We start from the raw sequence: 20,704 nt of genomic DNA, 5'->3' as shown, positions 1-20,704 counted from the left end.
TACATGGAAACGTAACCCTTCAGACGTGATGTTTTCTAGTTATAACCATTCCTCTCCAACACACAAAACATTCACGTTTTACATGTAATAGAAAGTCGTAGGAACCAATCAGATCACGTTCAAAGGCTCTTCACTCACGCTTCACACTTCAAAGTTTTGTTTCTTATATATATAAGAAAAGGTTAGTTTGTAGAAGAAGAGAAGGATAAGAATGGAAGAGAAAGAGTCGAAGAAGAAAAATAGGGCTGGGAGCATACCTGGACCCACCAACCCAATGGTGACGCCATTGCTGACGGATCTATATCAATTCACAATGGCTTATGCCTATTGGAAAGCTGGCAAGCATCAAGAGCGTGCTGTGTAAGTAATTCATTCAATCCTCATGCATGCATGCATGCATGCATGCATGCGTACATGAGGGTTTTTCTTTTCGTTGGAACTTGGATGGGTGCAATTTGATACGTGTGTTTGTTTATGATATGATTCGGTTATCGTGAGTGTAATTTTGTTTCAGGTTTGATTTGTATTTTCGGAAGAACCCCTTTGGAGGGGAGTACACTGTCTTCGCTGGTTTGGAAGAATGCGTGAGGTTCGTTGCTAATTATAAGCTCTCCAATCAAGAAGTTGATTTTATCAAGAAAAATTTGTCCGTTTCTTGTGAGGTAAACCGTCTTCTCATTTTCATCATGCCCTGTCACACTCTTGTTGCTCGTTTTATTCCCAAATTTCTTCAATAATTGGATGTAAAGATAGGGTGTAGCAGTTAATCATAGCAAATTAAAAAAACAAATAGTACCGGATAGATTACCTCTTTCTTTTATAAATTGCTCGGAGAAAAAGTTTCATGCACGATCTAGTTTACATGCTTTTTTCTAGTAGATTTTCTCCCTTTAAAATAAATTTGGACTTTGGTATTGATTGATTAAATCATAGGATGCCTTCCTTGACTATCTTAGAGGAATTGACTGTTCTGATGTTGAGGTGTATGCTATTCCCGAAGGATCAGTTGTTTTCCCTAAGGTACCCCTATTGAGAGTTGAAGGTCCAGTTGCTGTGAGTACTTCTTTCAGTTTATATCGCTTTTGAATTCTCGTTTCTTCCAATGACTATATACTTCTTGCATTAAATTGACTTTTCTACTGTTCAGGTTGTTCAATTGCTGGAAACACCTTTTGTCAATCTTATTAATTTTGCGTCATTAGTTTCTACTAATGCTGCAAGGCATCGTTTTGTTGCTGGAAAATCAAAAACTCTACTTGAGTTTGGACTACGAAGGGCTCAGGTTTCTCACTCTTACTGGGAAAATATTATTTGATCTAGAAGATTTAGGAATACTTTCTTTTCTCAGTGGTTCATCAAAAGAATGTTATTTTGAATGTAGGGGCCTGATGGTGCAGTAGGTGCATCGAAGTACAGTTATATTGGGGGATTTGATGCAACAAGGTACTATATATCAAACAACTTCACAAGTCTAGCATGTTCAGTACTATAATATGGAGGAAATGTTCATTATATTATGTATATTTCTAGCAGTTATCATGACTGAGATTTTTTTGTGACTATGATTTTTACAATCCCAATACAGTACAAACAAAGTGTTAGCATTAGTTTTGACTATTTATCTAAAAGATACTTTATTACTGGTAATTTAAGATCGTAAGGCACATTTTGGTAGCATAGCATATAAACTCTGCTTTTGGATCATGTCAATGTTTACCTTATAATTTTGAACATAGTGATTGACAAAGGGAAAAGTGCCTCCAGAAGCCTAGACTTTTCTGATAGTAGTTCAAAAAGTTATGGTAAAACCATGATCACAGATATACAATTTGCTGTATGACAGGATAGAACTAAAATCCTTTGAAACAGTTAATATCTCCTATCACGTCCTATTTTTAAGCCATATGCATTAATGCATCATATTGCATGAAATAACTAAAATCTGGTTTCAAAATAGTAATGAAAGAAGTGGGAGGAAAATGAAAACTGGGATGAAGGATAAGATTCAAACATTCATTGTCAACTTTTCGTGATTATTATATCATATTTCTATCATAACATGATTGTCAAGTTTAGATGACATTCCTTTTTTACCATTTTGTTTAGGTTTAGTGAATTATCTGTATCTTACGTTTGTTATTGTATAATGATTTTTGATATGGCACGCCGATAGCAATGTTGCAGCAGGGATGTTATTCGGGATTCCCCTACGTGGTACTCATTCCCATGCATTCGTTAGCTCATATATGGTACGTGACCATTTCAATGAATATTTATATAGGTATACCTATTAAATAAATAGGGATGTTGTCCTTTTTATATTTGTCTTTATACTGCAATTCCTGAAAGGAAAAACTAAGTGCAGTGCAATTAGTTCAGACATTTATGAACCTCTTTGGACATTGTAATGCCGAAATTGGCGAAATTTACAGCTTGCAAAAGCAAATTTGTTATAGGGTCAAAAATGCAGTAATAGAATTGGGAGGTAACACGTAAGCTTAGAGAGAGAGTGATATCATAAAATCTTAGAACAAAGGAAACCTTCAAATGATGAGGCAGACCCTCTTGTAATTTTTATTTTTTTTTTACCTTTCGTATACTTATATGATTTCAGTTATCAGTATTGTTATGCTTTGTTATGACTTGATTCATTTTCTGATATGCATACCTTGTCTGTCCTGTGATATGCAGAACGTTGACGAAATTAAAGACAAATCGCTTCGTAGAAAAGATGGTTCAAGTACATGTAAAGATTTTGTTAGTTTAGTTCAAAGCTGGCTGAAAAAAATTGAGGTGTCATGATTCAAAGGCCTTTACATCCTTAATATATATAATTTTTTTCATTTGTGGTTTTTAGCTAAATTCTTTTGAGGAAGGGGGATTAGTTCGGTGTCATCATGAGAGATGTTTCTTTTTTCATTTCTCCATATGACCATTGTTATAGCATATATTTATATTATTGCACTTCTGCAACAATATAATCTGTATTGAGGTGTCTCAATGCAGAAGTCGAATTCACTACGTGGCAATTTTGCTGAGACCAATAAAAGTGAGCTGGCAGCACTCATATCGTATGCATTAGCATTTCCTGATAACTTCCTTGCCCTAGTAGACACTTATGATGTAAGTGTATAATATTTTCTTGAGAACTATATTTCCTGTTATAGACATGCATAATCTTCGCACCATTTATGTCTTTGTTGAACTAGCTCTGGTTTAGTTTAGCTATTTTTACTCACATTTGCATGTTAACAGGTCATGAGAAGTGGAATCCCTAACTTTTGTGCAGTTGCATTAGCTCTCAGTGACTTAGGGTGAGTCAATGTTTATCATTATCAATTTATTCTTTTTGAAAGAATCATATAATTGTTATTATTCATTGCTGAGTTTAGATGATGTCCTGAGCAGATATAAAGCAATTGGCATTAGACTGGATTCTGGTGACCTTGCATATTTGTCTTGTGAGGTCAGGAAGTTGTTTTGCTCCATTGAGAAAGAGTTTGAATTGCCCGGTTTCGGGAAGATGATCATCACAGCTAGTAATGACCTTAATGAAGAAACATTAGATGCTTTAAACAAACAGGTCAATTCTCTTTGCTAACTGGAAATTGTAGCTTTTTGGACAAGGAATTCAAAATGTAAGTCTATCACTAGTGACTGATAAAAATATAAAAGCTAATGGCCAAATGAAGACATTGATAATATAGAAAGGTTTAGGTTGAAACACGGTTGTGCTAAAATGGCCTAGCATATATATTCAATAGTTTTTATATATATCCTACTGTTTTTTACTGGATTGCATTTTGCTCTGCAGGGCCACGAGATTGATGCCTATGGAATTGGGACATACCTGGTTACTTGTTATGCTCAAGCTGCTTTAGGTGTTGTTTTCAAGCTGGTTGAGATAAATAATAAACCTCGTATCAAACTTTCTGAATCATTCTCAAAGGTGTGAACACTAGACATCAACATATAAAGTGGAATAATTTTTAATTAATAATCTTATTATTCTTTTGCTACTTTCTCTGTTCTTAGGTCACTATTCCATGTAAGAAGCGAATATATAGATTGTATGGGAAAGAAGGCTATGCTTTGGTAGACATAATGACCGGGGAAAATGAACCCCCTCCAAAGGTATTTCTTGACTTGGTGTTCTTAACCCTCTCTAAACTTAAAATTATTGTATAGTTTAGGATTATTTTGGCTCTATTTTTTGTTAATCTCCACGTAACATGTAAACAAAATTTTAGATTTAAGAGAAAAAATTAATTAAACTTAATTATGTGACATTGAAACTATCGAAATCACATACAAATAGTAGTCCCGAAACTACTTAATAATTTTTCGTATAAATAAAAAATAAAAAAATAAAAAAAAATCCATACTTTCCAATTTCTTGGAGTCAGTCCAGTGGAATTTGCAAATGTAGGCATAAATATTTTTTAACATTATTTTATGATAGGAGGGAGAAAGAATCTTGTGCCGCCATCCCTTTCAAGAATCTAAGAGAGCATATGTGGTGCCCCAGAAAGTTGAGGAGCTTCTAAGGTGTTACTGCGCTGGGAACTCAGGTAAGAACTAAAATAAAATTGACAGGCATGGAGACAAATAGAACCTTGTATTTATACATACTTAAACTATATTTGTTTACTTAGGGAAAGGGAAACTGCTTTAACAAATTTTGGAGGCATCCCATGACATATTATTGATCTACTTAATTCTATTATAACCTTGAACATGCTACTTAAAACTAAATAAGCAAATATCTCATCTCATCCATAAATGATACGGTTTCTAAAATCTGAGTCACAGTTGCACATGCAGCTTTCGACAGTCAAATTTGATTTTTGTATAGTAATATCTGTTTTTTATTATTTCCTGAAGATAAAAAGGAAGGGACTCTGCCTCCTTTGAAAGATATAAGAGAGCGATGCATCAAGCAACTTGAGCAAATGCGATCTGACCACATGAGGAGACTCAATCCAACTCCGTATAAGGTCTCATGCTTTGAATTAATTATTTTTATAATTTTGATTTTGAAGTAGTTTTAATGCGTTAACTTAAAACATTGAGCAGGTTAGTGTAAGTGGAAAATTATATGAGTTCATTCATTTCTTGTGGCTCAATGAAGCACCTGTTGGGGAGCTGCGGTAACAAGTACACTAAATATTTGATCAAGGCCAAAGAAATTTTGATACAAGTTTCTTTCCTGTGATTAACTCAGCATATACATACATCCAATCTCTCTGATATATATGTATGGAAATGGAAACTAGTGTATTTCCTGTATTTGCTATTTAAATTCTTTAAATTTTAATAAAGTCCTATTTGTATCGAACCAAGAATAGACATAATTATAGTTTAAGAGCCCGTAGGTTCATGATTTTTTTATTGTTTTAAAAATAGTTTTTTAAACTATAAAATTTGTTAGTTTTTTATTTTATAAATCACAAATTATTTTGGTATAAACCAAATTAACCCTTTTTGTTTTTTATTTTGTTTTGCATAAATTTATATATTTATATATTTTTATAAGAGAAAAAAAAAACAAAAAACAAAGACTTCCAATCTCTAGGAATTTTATCTTTTCTCGAAAAATTTACATCTTCATATGTTGATTTATTTTTCCGGTTCAGGAACCTAAAATTACAAAAAAATAAATAAATAAATAAAATAGCGTATCAAACATACACAGATAGACAATTGAAATACACTTTCTTGCTTTCCGATCATTCATTCTCCCACGTTTCTTATAAAACAAATGAAATACACCTTCATGCTCATGATTTGATCAACAAACTTCCTCAATTCAAACAGATACTGATCCAGTAGGCTTATTGATCCTTCGAACTTTGACCAAAACTTTTTCTTAACGATTACATCCTTTTAGCCCGCATTGACACATCAATGACAATGTCTGGTTTACACTACACAAACCGAATTTGGCACCAAAAATACAAATTAAACTGCAATGACCAGATCTTGCAGCCTCACCCACCCAAAGGCACAACGGTCCCTGATCTTCTGTGCTGTTGATGCTGCCATATCAATCATCGGCCTAATTTTTATCAACTCCTTCTCTATTGGTATTCTGGATTTTGTCTCCATCTGACATAGTCACGCACCAAAAAAAAAAAGAAAAAGATTAATAATTGTTAAAACAGATTCAAGAGATGCTTAAACTGTATCCTCACTATACAACGGAATCGATTTTAAGTAGACATTATGCAATAAAGGTTGGAAATGATATTCCTATTTACATGATAAAATAGGCTTATAATTACAATAATCATAATTACACAAGGGAAAATTATAAAATGAATAAAAATATTCCTTAAATATTATTTAGGATACTCTCAAATAATCTAAGACAATAAAAAAATATTATCAGACATCTCTCATATAAACAATAATGATTAAGTTATGTAATCACTGTTCATTTATTTAACTCAAATATGATATTTAACAAATTAACTTTAAAATCCGATTGCTTTGCTTCAACTTTCAACAAACTATCCTCATTAAACTTGTCCTTGCATCGTTTAGGGTGTGTTTAAACACCCAATCACTTCAGTTGAACGTGAATGACCATAGAAACATGGATTCACATTGAAAATGCATTGAAAAGTAAGACATGAAGTAGAATCGCATAAACACTTGGCCTAGTGAGTACCTACCTTTTCTATGCAAGAAACAGTATCGAACACATGGCAAAAATATGAAAGCTGCCTGTACAAGTCTGCTTCCGTGTACTGAAAAATCAAATAAATATTTAACTTCACAATTATAAACCTTGCATAAAAGAAACCGTTAATGTTCAAAGAGATCATGGAGTGAAACCTGTCTCAGTAATCGCCCGTTGCAGCGAGGATAATTTGGACATACAGTTCCTCTCTCAGAATCACCAACCAACCGAAGGCTGATACTTCGCGTCGTATGCTTGCACGTTTCATCGTCACACTGGATGCAATAATCAGCTGATGATGATGATTGTGACACCCAATTTTCAGTCTATTAATATTCATTATATATTTAGAGAGGTGACTTACCATTAGTAAACCTCTATAGTACATTAAAACAAACCTCTCTGCTTGCCTTTTGACCTGACATTGAAGTATAATGAACTGTAAGTATGCTCTCAAGAACAATATTCAATGCTAATCAAATCAACAAACATGTTAATAAGTGTTGCTACATATTACATCCGGGGATCTGAAATTGGTGTAAAACCTTTCTTAGATGAAACAGTTGAATAACACAATTTTTTTGAGGCCTTAAATCTTAAATTAGTCAAACCTGATTAGATATCATTGCAGGAGAAATTTTAACATCTTCTGGGCATTTAGGACAGCACAGCTTACGCCAGAAATTGTAGTCAGATTCCTCCGAAATTACACCAGCTGGTTTTTCACTTCCCAACAAACAACAAATAGATTTAAAGACGGGTGGACAGTCAAATGTACCAAAGCAGCTGGGGCATGTCAAGATCAACGGCTCACATCTTCGATACCTGCGATTATTTTATCACATCCAATCCATTAATTAATAGTTATGGTTAGGAAATCCATCGGTAGAATTGATGAATCATAACAAAACATAGATAAAGTTGAAAAAACTGTAAAAAGAATTATATATAAATTATTAAAATGTCTGCACAGAATACTGAATTTTACAATTGAACTTTGAAACAAAATATGTTCTAGCCGACTCCATATTCACAGTAAATATTTGCATTTAAGAGATTTGGACAACTAATGGTACAAATTTTAAAACCATGATGTACCTTTCCTCATCATCAGCAACCAACAAAAGTGAGTTTATAGAATCATCATTTAAAGCTTCACTTGATTTATGATGATACTGTAAAACAATATAGTTTGCAGATTTAGAAGAATTGATACAAAAAAAAAACAAAAGAGTAAATTACCTGCCAGTAATGCTGAGACAAACAAGGAAATATGTTTTACCTTTGACGAGTCAAGCCCTAAACAATTAGCCAGTCTTTCTGGGCTTGTGCCCTGAATTGATGCACAAAGACGGGATACCACAGGATGGATCTACAAGAGAAAAAAGAAAATACTCAATCACGGTACAGTATTTGTTAACCATTGTTATATATATAATTAGCTACTAAAGTCTAAGACACCTGTTGTGATAAATAGTAATCAATGTCAATCAACCAAGTCCCTTGTTCTTGTTTAAGTTCATCAGGATGTCGGGCACGTTGTGCAATGCCAGCTGCACTGCCTGAAGCACCACCCTAATCAAAGAAGAACATAATGTTAAAAATGTTAAGTGAGACAGCATAACCTACATCAAATATTCTATGCAAAAAGAATTTCTACAGGTTACACTATTTGGCCTTTGATTGGAAGCAAGTGACTAAATGACAAACCTGCTCATAGCAAATTATATAAGGGATTGTATCACCAACAGAGCAGCCAGAAGAGTAACCTAGTTGCCTCAATCTTTGTGCCACCTATATGTTGATCAAGAAAAGCATCCTCAGAATCAAGTTGATCATAGAAAAAGAAAACTAGATCGGACAATTTCAAGTAACAAACGAAAATAACTTGGACTAACAAGAACATGTGGCTGGTTCTTGGCATCGGGGTAAGCTTCAGGAGGTTTGGTCAATGTCTTTGTAATAACATATTTCTCTAATGGTACTTGTCCGTTCCTCATTTCTTCTTGTACCTGTATTAACAATAACATACATTAGTTTGCAGGAGAAATAAACCTCAAATGCCAGCTTAAGAATCATTAGTTAAAAAATACGGCAAAATTTACATGAACAAGATCCCCAATATAAACAACAATACCTTCAACAATGATCGATAATTAAATCATTAAAATAATAATAATAAAAAAGCACTCCACATCATCGGCTAGTCTAATCAAATGTGAATATACACTGGGTTTTAGACCACCCTACTATATTCGGCAAAATGTTGAGCCCAAAGCTCCAGGAAGCATCTTTTAAATTCTCGAATTACATGGTATGTTATTATAAACAAATATATGATACCGCAAGATATGACAATTTACCTTCGTGAGAGAGTTGTGGATTGACTCCACGACATCTTCACATGACCTGTGAGCATGGGAACCAGAATATTAATAGTTACCAGAAAAATGAGTAATTCTGCATCTAAAAATTGAGAAAAGGAAAGTAACATACCCTCCCGACAAAATTTGAGTCAAGCAAAAATCTCCTAATTCTTTAGCTAACAAACTCCAGTCACGACGAACAATGTCAAGACCTTTACGTTCAATAACCTGCTCCATACGTTAACCACATTGCATGATCTTCCCAAGATGTTAGGTTAAGCAAAAAAATAAGAAATGATGAACATACCTCGTATGGGGTGCGATCTCTAAACATCAACTTTACAGCTGCATACTTCTTTTTCTTAAGAAGCAACATCCTTTTGTATAAACCATCAAGATCAATTTCCAAGCATTTATATTTCTTGTTGACCTTGACAAATTAAAGCAGAAATTACAGATCACAAGAAAATTAGATGAAAATAGGAAAGGAAAACCACTATTTATTCTTGAATCATGCACACATGCCAAAATTATCTGTATTTATGAACAGTGCAAACCAACAAAGTAAGACATCATTTCGCATCAGTATCCAGCTTTAAATCAGTCATGTAACTAGTGACAAACCAGTAAGTACAAATATTAGCGTGTTTGGTTTAGATTTAGAAACGTAATTTTTCATTCTCTCTTCACGTTTACAAGGCAATTTACGTGGAAGTTACAATTTTTTTGCTTCCCATAAACGTGAATTTTCACGTCCAAAAGCTAAAGCAAACACGCACTATAACTTAAAATGATCTTTTAAATTGAGTTTAAGAATCATTAAATATATTTAATAATTTATACGGGAGGTAACAAGCCTGAAAAGCTCTCGTTCTAGCACTAACACAAGAAAAGAGCAGAGGAAAGGCAATGTGAATCTCAGCCAATGTTGTTAAATAACAGCACCATCACCACTCGGTGGAATGGCGTGGCAGATTTTCTGCCAATCATCATAGGCAACTAATAGGGTTATTTTATGGTATTTGTCTAAGGAGATATTTTATGAGAGTTATTTTTATAAAATTATTACACACAACTCCACAATGATGAAATATTGTCCACTTTGGGCCTAAATTCTCGCGGTTTTGCTTTTGATCATCACCCAAAAGGTTTCTCTCACATTAGAGTATGTGTGTGCTTTATAAGTTGTTATTTTTTTTCTTATTTTATCGATGTGAAACTTGTTTATATCTCAACAATCTTTCTCTCAAACAAAGGACCTAACCTTTCATGCAGTTGAATCTATCTGTCTTTATATATCACATTATATGTTATGAGTTATGAGGGTTATGAAGGTTGTTACCACATCTAACCTTGCAACTCTGATCCCACTGATGAGGTTATTTTATAGTATTTTTATAAGATTATTACACACAACTCCACAATGATAAGATATTATCCGCTTTGGGCCTAAGCCCTCATGATTTTGCTTTTGATCATCACCCAAAAGGTCTCTCTCACATTGGAGTATATGTGTGTTTTATAAGTTTTTATTTTTTTTCTTATTTTATCGATGTGAGACTTGTTTGCATCCCAACAACAATTTGTGAAGGGAGGCCCACATGTTTATATGGCAAAATTTTGCCCTTCTGCCATTTGTGTCATAGATAGCACTGATCTCAACCACCAAGCGTTCATATATAGGCTCAAAAGAGGTTTGCACAGCTAATAGTCAGATCTTACCTCTTGAATAACTCTTGCAGCAATTTTATTTGCTTCCTCAATATCATCTAGCCCGCTGTAAATCATTATTGAATCAGTATCGCCATAGATAACCTATAAAGTAAAAGACAGCACACCAATTAAGAGTTGATATTCACAACCAGTTACATCAAATAATTCATATACTAAACTATAATACTTATTAAAGATGCTGAGTACTAGAAATAACCTCTAAATTCAAGTTATTCTGAACAAGATCAACAGTACTCTGTAGTATCTCCCTTCCCTATACGACCATTAGACACGCAATTGAAAATGTAAGCGTTTCAAAATATATTTGAGATTATGGTAGTCACTATGCTGAATAAGCCAGCATATTCTTCTTACTTGTAGTGTTATGAGCTCGGCTAACGGCTTAGCATAGAATCTTGAATTGGAAAATCCCAGGCACCCATACATACTGCATCATATGCCATAGCATTATACATACAGAAGGAAGAATGACATACCAATTTTGGGCACTCATAATTCACTGGAAAATATTTATTAAAAAAAAAAAAACCTGTTTGCAGTAAGTTTCAGTGCTTGCTGTTGAATATCCAGTTGCTGAACTCTAATAGGATCAGCTTTTTCATTCTTCTTTTTTTCATTCTTTATCCACGACTTTACCTTCTTCCTCCGCTCGACCAAATTTTTCAGCACCTAGCACAACAAACACAATTGTACACGCATCTCCTTAGTCTATTGGAGGGAAAACGAAAATCGCCTTGACAGGTAATAAAGTTATATCAAATTTTTAATGCATTGATAAACCGCATGAAAATACGGATAAGCCACTTTACTGACGTGAACCATGCAAGTAATTTAGGACCTTGATTGTGCCAGACTGCCAGTCAATTTTGCACAGCTACAGTGAGATTATATATTTTATTGAGAGATTTAAAATGACTTGTCATAAAACGCTCTGTTTTGAAACTAATATTAATTAATGTGCTTTATACGTAAAAATCTTAAGACCATTTTTTTCTCTCAACTCCAACCAGGTCTGTCATGGCTTCCCCTTACTTATAGTGTTTCACGTTACTTGCAGTGATTTTCTTATACGTTTTTGTATTCCCCGTCTGGGAATGGCATATATCATATCCTAGGTGATCAAATCCTCTTCGGATGCGGAAAAAATATCCAATGTGATGCTTGAAATTAGTTAGAGAAAAAGATTGCTATCTCATATTTCCCATTCATGGAAGATTTTCTTTATCTAGTCAAATCTGTCACCACCTTCATCACCTTTCATTGAAACAGCCATGGCAACTCGATTAGGAATCCTTTACTAATTTTGAAGTTTTTCAAACTCTGAAAACTCTGTTAATCCTCATTTTCCAATGCTACAGCTGGTCACAGATATAAGAACAGCAGCCAAGATGGAACAAGCAAGAAGGAGACAACTCTAGAAATTCTAGTTATATAAGTAGTTTACATGGCAAAAAAATCTATAAATCTTACAACACCCGACCCATATGCAACAAAAATGGAAGCCAGAGCCTCGCATCAGAACTGGTGAGAATATATAAACTAACTAGTCAAAGTTGCAATGCAAATAAATTAGAGATATCATTTGGCATATCTCAAGCATGCAAAATTTGGAAACAATAAACTAATATAAAACTTCAAGCTCCAAATGATTCGACAAGTTCCACAATACTTACCTCTGGCAAGACTCCAGTTGTTTTACTAGATGGTAGACGAGGAAAAGATTCGTCCGAAGATCTTTCAACAGTTGTGAAGCAAATATTGTATTCCTGTAATTCAGTTCAGTAAGTTGCAAATAGTAGAAATTGCCACAAATTACTACCAGAGGAAAAGTAAACAAGCAAATACAACAGATAATGCCAAAAGGTAGAATGAAAGTGACTAAAACCAAGCATATTTTGAAAGACAGTGATATCAACCTGAATAATAGAAGGATAAAGACTGTTGAAGTCCAGAAGCAATATATATTTGTCATATAGACCCTTCTTTGGCTCCAAAACCAATCCCCCGGCATAAGAAGGACCCTTTTTGCTTTTCTTATGATCAGCTTCAGAAGCATCATTGTCATAGTTTGCATCGTCAATATCTACATCAAAGTTGCTATCCTCAACATCATTAGTGACTTTGCGTTTCGTCAATTTTGTTTCTTTTGCATGGTTTGAGAACTTGTCTGGCACCATATATTTCATTGAATGAAAAGTATGCAGCAAAAGATACTCCACTCTCTGTGCTCGACCACCCTAAAATAATAAATTGAAAAACATTAGTTATGGGCCTCTACCTGTTAGGTCATGTCCAATATTAAATCAAGCTAGCAAGCAAATGCTACGGGGCTCACCTGAAGAGTTTTTCCCCAAAGATTACCACTTATATTAGTTAGCTGACGTGTGAGCGGAAGAATACTTAAATAAAACATGAGTTCCATAGACAACCACGCATCTGTTTCACCGTATTCAATCTGAACAAGTCAAGAACACTATGATAGTTAGCATAGAAGCAAAAAAAAAAAAAAAAAAACAAATTAAATGTTCCATCAATCAAATATTCCACATGGAAAAAGTAAATTCTTCGACCCACACGTATTTTGCCAGACCATATCAAAAAAAGTTGATCAGATCCAATAACTTATCAACTAAGACTATAAAGTCCCTAAATTCTGTAAAATTCAATATGGTTGTGAAATATTTCATACAACAAACTAATACACGTCTATTGCATTCAAGTTTCAACAACTCAGCCCAGAAGCACTATCAAGTTCAAAAATATCAAGTATGGGAAAATAAATTGCTAATATCAATAACCATGACAAACGTCATAGTTCAATATTTATGAGTGCAAACTCTTGCAGAATGTGAATGAATTCCCATTTGCCCAAACAAGAGCGTCAGTCCAAAATATTGATGCATTGAATCAGAATTGAAACAAAAATTTCCCATAACAATGAAGTGTTTAACAATGAAAAATATGATCCATGGATAACATTGCACAACGAGCACTTCAAATAGTTGTCAACAATAAGGATTAAAATAACATAGAAAGCTGTTTGAGTACACAGGGACCTACAAGTTCCATTAGGGATTCTGCTGCTTGGAACATTTTTGGAACTTCATGTGGAGCAACTTCCTTCCGAAACTTGTTCAGATGTGATTTTGCAAGGTGAGTTAAAGAATAACTAACCTGGAAGAACCAAATGGTTAATGGTTACTAAGAAATAAAAACCAGAATTCCAGCTAGGCAGGAGTTCTGACCAATTATTGTACCTCCTTTAATAGGTCCCGGGAACACAAGTAGGTATCACAAAGAAGCCGACCAGCAAGGCAAGACATGATACCAGGATCTGCTCCAGCACCAAAAGTCTTGCCTCTTCTTCCAAGTTTAGGCATTTTAGAACGGTTGAGGCGGCCTAGTCTAGACCACGTGTTGCTTCCTACTTTGAGAGCCTGCATCTTAATTATTTTAGGGTGCTTTTAGGTGGAACATTCAGTGTGTAAAATGCAAGTCAGATGAAATGCAGCACATTTTTGCTTAGAAAAGCATAGGAACAATGACAGCCATTTCCATGCACAAATGATGAAAACAAGAAAACTGTACTTGGAAATTTGGGATAAAGCTTTTAGCTTAAAAAAAGTTCAAACAGTAAATTGAAGAACAACTGGCTAAACATATAGTTTTCTTAATACTTATTCAGGAAACATGAACTGATGCATTAATGAGTTTCACAAAGAATGACGGGGAAACTGTGTCCATAACAGTTACACACCAACCACAAACAATAAAATAAAATAAAATAAAATAAAATAAAATAAAATAAAATAAAAAGATAAAAATAACCATGGATTGAAAATTGTGAAATAGCTACATGGTTTCTTTCTTTTTTTGTTTACAGACCTCCAAATGAATTCTAATATTCCATTTAATTTTGTCTGAAGCTTTATTACCAACTAACAATCTTCCTAATATAACATTCATAATCAATTCTGACAAATTAATTTTGATCTTCATGAGTCCTCATGCCATTTTACTGCCATGAGAATGAATTTCTACCTGACTGATGTAATTGCTCAAACCCACCTAAACCAATTACTTCGCATCCAGATATCATCCGTTGAACAAGGAAGAATCATAAGGAAACTCAAGTACAAAATTCAATTAATTCCTTTTCAGCTTGAAATGTTCAAATCATTGACAAGAAATTGTTTGAGAAAAGGTCAAAACTCCCACCTGGCATCTGTGGAGAAGAACATCCAGGTCAAATCCAGAAATATTATGTCCAACAAGAACATCACTATCCAACTTGTGTAATTCTAACATCAAGCGATTTAACAATGCTCTTTCACTGAAAACAAAAGTAATACATAGGTCAAGCCAAGAAGCAATCATAATTTCCAAGAAAAGTTTTAAAAAATTTAGACATCATATTTAAACTCAAAGAATAACATGCAGTCATGCAGATAAGCAAAACACTAGAACTAGCAAACCATCTTTCAATGTCTCACCTGCTTTCAGCACACAGAACATTTGAACCAGCTTTTAAGTTTTTGTCCGTAACCTCCTTATTGAATCCCATCGGAAATATATTCCCATCAAGTTTACGAATAACAGTAAAATGGGTCAGCCTTCCAGGCCTCTTCCACTCTGAAGCCAACATAGGAGTGTCAATCTAAAAAGTCAAACAGGAAAGGTTACTATTAATCATACTTCAAACTAAACTTCATCTAGAATTGTAACAAACATCTTAAAATTTGATATTAAGTATTCAAATTGCCAATGAGGGCACATATGGATACATATTCACACAATCTAAACAAGTGTTAAATACAAGCATCAATTCATTTAAAGATTTATAGAAAACAAAAAATTCCACCTAATGGCCACCGTATCAGCTAAGATGATTTATCCAAAAAAAATAGTCAAGACCAACTGTCCAATTGCATGAGCTCTAAATATTACAGATTAAGTACAGAAGTTCCAAAAAGTTGCCAAAGGTTCAAAAGAAACAGACTGTATACTTTTATGGTTTATCGAGTATTACCTTACAAAAAAAATATTATGTCTTCCTGAACATTTAAATAGATGAAACTGACAATACATTCTTGAAACTTCAAGTTTTGTATCCGTATAAGTTCATGTTAAGAGAACACAAGAATTAAGCCATATGTGAATCAATATTCTATAACCACGGAAATTTAGGGAAAAAAGATTAAGTACTTTCAGCAAATAAATTTATTTATGAGAAGTGAGAACTGTTAGTAAGCACTAGTTTGGTAAGTCATTCACCAAGAATGCATTATTTCCATTCAAAATATACCAAATCACACAATCTTGAATGTATGTTGTGTATATGAATAGCTAATACATAGAAATTGCAAATCAGTGAAAACTGTCAACTATGTTCAAACTTCACAAGCATATTGACAGTAAATTAATCCTTCCTGAAAAATAGATTTCCATTACACAGATATTCTTATATTTAGACATATACGCAAACACATGTTAATGCTCTTGAGATCATTCCAAAAAGATAAGCTAACAAACTATACATAAAAAAAAGGACAATAAACAACCTTAACCATATTGCAACATATAATGGATGCCGATACAATCTCATTTGTGTTCTGTTTTTCATTTATGATTGTTTTCAAGCTCATCGCTGCAACAACCACAGGAGGAATCTTAGAAGTGATTTTTGAAGGAGCTGAACTCTTTATGTCTTTAGGAGAGTCAACGGTCACTTCAAATTTGCACCAGCTAACCTGTAAACGCAAACAAGTTGATAGGATTAAAACAAGGAGGCCTGTATATGAAATAAAGACAATGTCATATTACTTCTACTTGATACCCAACTTAAAAATATTACCCTTTGACTTGTAGAAAACTTTGAAACCTGTAACCATGAAGGCCCCTTTATCTTTCTTTTAATCAGGAAAAGCTCGAGCGCACTGCAGATTGTGATACAGTGAGTTCACCTTTTTTTCTAACAAAAAAATGTTTAATTTTTGGACACTCTTTCGAGTGGGTGGTTATAGTGCAAAACCCTTAGCATGGTACTAGCAAAATACTAGGCAACTCGACTATTTAAAATACACACTTCATTTGACAAAGTACATTTTTCTGTTTACCAAAGAAAAGGTTATTAGTCTCTTGAACCAAATCAACTCCTCAATCCTCAGACCAAAAAAAGAATTAAATCAACTCCTGTAACATTCTATTTCAGAGATCTGACAAGTGTTTGAAATGCATAGTCACTGAGAAATTAGTTTAGCTACACAAAAAGAAATCTCCAAGGTTCTGCTTGATTACTCCACAAGTATTCCGCGATACATATGACAAGTTTAAATGGCTAGGGTCACTAAACCAACATGCATAAAAATATGCTCCCTTCTGAAATAGAAAATATATTTTAATAATAATCTCTTCTGAAAATAATTTGAGTTCCTGAATTAAGGGCTGATTCAATAATCGTGCAAAACATCACACAGGATAGTATCTGAATATTTATAATACCTGCAACCTGTTCCTAAGAGAGCACAAAAATTTTCTCCTTTGAGATCTCCTGGAAGTACTGGATCCTGCAGCAGATAAAGATTGAAAAAATTGAGAAAATCAAATAAAAATACACATGCGTAACAAGCTTTAAAAAATATTTTTTAACTAGAGAAGGGACAGATTTGGTGTTTATAGCTGTCTTTACTCTTCAAAATCAACTTGAGTATCAACTTAAGTACATAACAAAAATATATTTTGACATTTTTTTTATTGCTTGAGGATGTGCAGGGATTTGATAGTGTACCTTAAATGAATAATTGATTTTCACCACATAATTTTCACCTGCAGGTATTTCAGATCGTTCAAATGCATATTTCCTCTGCAAAAATGAGCAAGTAATCAGAATATAAAAACATTGAAAAATCTACTTGGCACAAGAGCATCACAACTCATATATACACTCCAAGATATCAGAAATTATCTAATTAGCAAACCTTAACAGGCGCCATGCTAAAGTTAGAAACTTCCAAATTCACCAGATGCTGTGCTATCTCATTCTTAACATCAGACACCATGTCCTACAATTTAACAATGAGACACGACAGACTGCATCAACCCCAGGCTAACAGAAAAATAGGGAAGAAATTCAAACTTAATAAAAAAAAAAGCAAAAAATGGACAATTTTATGCCAGAGATCAATAAAGTGAAAGCTCACCTGCAGCTTTTTAAAGAAGTCTGCAGAAGAAACACGAGACTCTTGGACATCTCTCTCGAGACTCCTCATCTCTTCAGTGCGATGCAAAGGATGGCTTAGAACTGCATAGACACACCTCTGCATGTTTTTCACAATAACACAGCAACTCTGATAGAAACACCCTGTTTTGACCTAATTCTCACCCAAATGCAAATAATCAAAGTCATTTTCTTCATCTAAGTCACACTCATTAGCATGAAAAGGTTTAAATTCAAAATTATTCAAATAAGATAATCTGTCCTGCAAAAGTACCTTCCCAAACAGATAAAGGGTACCCCTATTTTCCCCATAAAACTCCTCATAGGCATCTAATATATAGAAAGGCAATGACCCATCTTCCTCCAAATCAAACTCCGATTGTTGTTGGTTCTGCAAAGCATCCTTCGAATCAGCAGCGTTGACCCCACCAGCACCGTTTATCGCTTCCTTCCAACCCGCAGTCGCAGACAGTGCTGGATCTTCCTCATCTTTAACCTTCGCATTCAAAGAGAACACCTCCTTTTTCGCACCCGTTTTAACTTCAATTTCAACGTTCTTCACCTCTTTCTCCTCAACTACACCCTCGTTAATTTTGCAATCATCGTGTTCCATTTCCACCATTGGTCCCTGTCCATTTCCACAAGCCAACTCTTGAACTTCACTAACCACATCGCACTTCTGCTCTAACCCCGAGTCAAAATCGTTACTCTCAACAACAACTTTAACAGACTCAGCATTGGCACTTGGCGGAAACAAAGAAGCTGCGTTCAAATAATCAGCAGAAGGCTTATCCCTAACCCTGCATCCGACATTGGATGAAATCGTTTGAGCCTTTCTACGCCTGAGTCTATCAGTCTCATCCGGAGCAAACTCCGCAATCACATCGTCGACGATGCTTTCGGAGGCTTTGTCATCTCTGCTCTTCTTGAAAACGGAGGAAGTGAACATGGAGGAGAGTCTCTGGCCGCCCATCATGGCGGCGGCGGCGGAGAGCGAAGAAGAAGGCCGTTTCGGCTGGGGGTCCTTCTTCTCGACCTTCTTCCGTTTGGGCCTCTCCGATTCGCCTTCGGATTCGTCGTCGGAAAGGTTGAATCCGGCCTGCGACCAGTCCTCTTCCTCGCCCTCGTCGCCGTAGCCAAGTCCTTCATCGTCGACGATGAAGGAGCGCGCCTGTTCGCGGCGCTTGGCGACGAGGGCGTTGTACTCGTCCTCGGGGACGGTGTCGTAGACAGGGTTTTCTAACCTGATTTGGGGGCCGGTGTCGTCGGATCGGCGACCGCCGCGTAGGCGCGCCTTGAGACGCTCCAGGGCTTCGCTGCGGGCGGTGGCCTCTGGTCCCCTCGGCCTTCGCCTCCCGCTTACAGGCTCCGCGTCCGCCATTGCTGTTTGCTATCTCTCTTTTCTCGCTCTGTGAATTGCGAGTGTGATCTGAGAATTCAGATTTCAGAGTTCAGTGCGGCGCTAAAGGGTTTTCAAGATAGCGCGGGAAATGGTTACAATTTTGGCGCCCATGCCACTTCATTCTCTCTTCTTATTTTATATACTTTAGCTTTTTTTTGTCTTTATAATTAATACTAGTATATTTCATTCACGTTTTATATGAGTATGTCTGTTTGCCTTTTTTTTTTCTTTTAACTCTTATATTTGCATAAATATTAATTTTTAATCTCTATACAAAAGGTGAAATTTTTAAAATTAGATTAATTAAAAGGATAAATAAACCTTATGATTATTATAAATTTAAATATTAATGTACAAATATAAATTGTTGCTTTATGATGATTTAATATAATTATGTATTGTCAGGTGTTCGAATCTTGTCTTGTGTATACAGTCGCGTTAAATTTTGGGGTCAGTTATCCCACCCTTTGAGATGCTTCCAACGTAACGAGAAAATTAATCACTACTATCGGCGATGGATACTCAAAAAATAAACCAAAAAAATAATAATAATAATTATGTATTGTAATGATAACTATTAACTAATTAATTTGAGTTTATCTTAGACAAAATCTAAAATTCAAATTTTGGGAGTGGAAAAACATGATTGAAAATAAAATTTCTATTCAAAATGGTTAAACACTCTCCTTAACAAAAGATTGGTATGATTGTTAGAAAAATAATAATAAATTAAATTTAAATATTAACCTAATGAATAATAATTAAATTCATGTCATATTTTATATTTATTATTACTTTTTTATGATAATTTTATGGTGGATATTTGACAATACTGGATATGTTTTACTTCGTTGTTGATTTTTTTTTTTTCATTCAAAGTATATAACTATAATAATTTAAGTTATGTATCGATTAAAATTATTAGAAATAAATATTTATCTTTATTAGCATACTTAAAATAACTATGATAATACGCGTGCATATATATATATAAAGGAGGGTTCAAGCGATACCGGTGTAACTTTTACTAAATATTACACCGCTCAATAATTTTATATTAAATGTAACTTTATATTTAAGTTATTGAGCGGTGTAACATTTAGTAAAAGTTACACTGATGTATATTCATTTTTATTTTAATTTCCTTTTACTTTTATTTATAGCCATTTGTTTTTTGTAATGGTATAAGTATTAGTGTTGTAAATAGTTTAAAATAATATGCAGGACATTGTTTTTTTTTTTTTTTTTACAAAAGTTGAGTATATTGTTGCATAAATTGCAACTAACAATGTTGTTTGAAT

The 20,704-nt window shown here is 34.3% G+C and overlaps 2 protein-coding genes across 3 annotated transcripts; one reads left to right on the top strand and one right to left on the bottom strand.

Annotated features, from left to right (window-relative positions):
* On the top strand, nucleotides 1–5,338 carry LOC109799960 (nicotinate phosphoribosyltransferase 2). Its single transcript, XM_020360630.3, has 15 exons — nucleotides 1–360; nucleotides 515–662; nucleotides 934–1,053; nucleotides 1,148–1,282; nucleotides 1,382–1,443; nucleotides 2,174–2,249; nucleotides 2,692–2,793; nucleotides 3,007–3,123; nucleotides 3,256–3,314; nucleotides 3,409–3,583; nucleotides 3,815–3,949; nucleotides 4,036–4,134; nucleotides 4,463–4,571; nucleotides 4,885–4,997; nucleotides 5,077–5,338. The coding sequence occupies exons 1-15, from the start codon at nucleotides 212–214 to the stop codon at nucleotides 5,152–5,154; spliced, it is 1,677 nt and encodes a 558-aa protein (XP_020216219.1). The 5' UTR covers nucleotides 1–211; the 3' UTR covers nucleotides 5,155–5,338.
* Nucleotides 5,339–5,641: 303 nt separating this feature from the next.
* On the bottom strand, nucleotides 5,642–19,524 carry ICU2 (DNA-directed DNA polymerase). Of its 2 annotated transcripts, none has more exons than XM_020361835.3 (31): nucleotides 18,276–19,524; nucleotides 17,985–18,155; nucleotides 17,763–17,846; nucleotides 17,573–17,647; nucleotides 17,287–17,351; nucleotides 16,640–16,721; nucleotides 16,347–16,535; nucleotides 15,279–15,442; nucleotides 15,004–15,118; nucleotides 14,043–14,228; nucleotides 13,846–13,959; nucleotides 13,121–13,240; nucleotides 12,702–13,022; nucleotides 12,459–12,551; nucleotides 11,315–11,454; nucleotides 11,140–11,212; nucleotides 10,982–11,038; nucleotides 10,774–10,866; nucleotides 9,359–9,481; nucleotides 9,182–9,279; nucleotides 9,049–9,094; nucleotides 8,584–8,697; nucleotides 8,396–8,479; nucleotides 8,147–8,260; nucleotides 7,968–8,057; nucleotides 7,784–7,860; nucleotides 7,297–7,510; nucleotides 7,050–7,103; nucleotides 6,841–6,960; nucleotides 6,678–6,752; nucleotides 5,642–6,108 (listed from the first exon to the last, which is right to left on the bottom strand). In XM_020361835.3, exons 1-31 carry the CDS (start codon nucleotides 19,380–19,382, stop codon nucleotides 5,962–5,964), a joined length of 4,605 nt encoding a protein of 1,534 aa, XP_020217424.1. In that variant the 5' UTR covers nucleotides 19,383–19,524; the 3' UTR covers nucleotides 5,642–5,961. The 2 variants fall into 2 exon arrangements, with proteins under 2 accessions (XP_020217424.1, XP_020217425.1); XM_020361836.3 differs by having other exon boundaries at nucleotides 14,043–14,222; nucleotides 18,276–19,523.
* Nucleotides 19,525–20,704: the final 1,180 nt, after the last annotated feature.

Source organism: Cajanus cajan, chromosome 11 (genome assembly GCF_000230855.2).
Source record: "Cajanus cajan strain Asha chromosome 11, NIPB_CcT2T_4, whole genome shotgun sequence".
Taxonomy (NCBI): domain Eukaryota; kingdom Viridiplantae; phylum Streptophyta; class Magnoliopsida; order Fabales; family Fabaceae; genus Cajanus; species Cajanus cajan.
The sequence above is the reverse complement of the archived record's forward strand: the minus strand, read 5'-3'. Positions and strand labels throughout refer to the sequence as shown.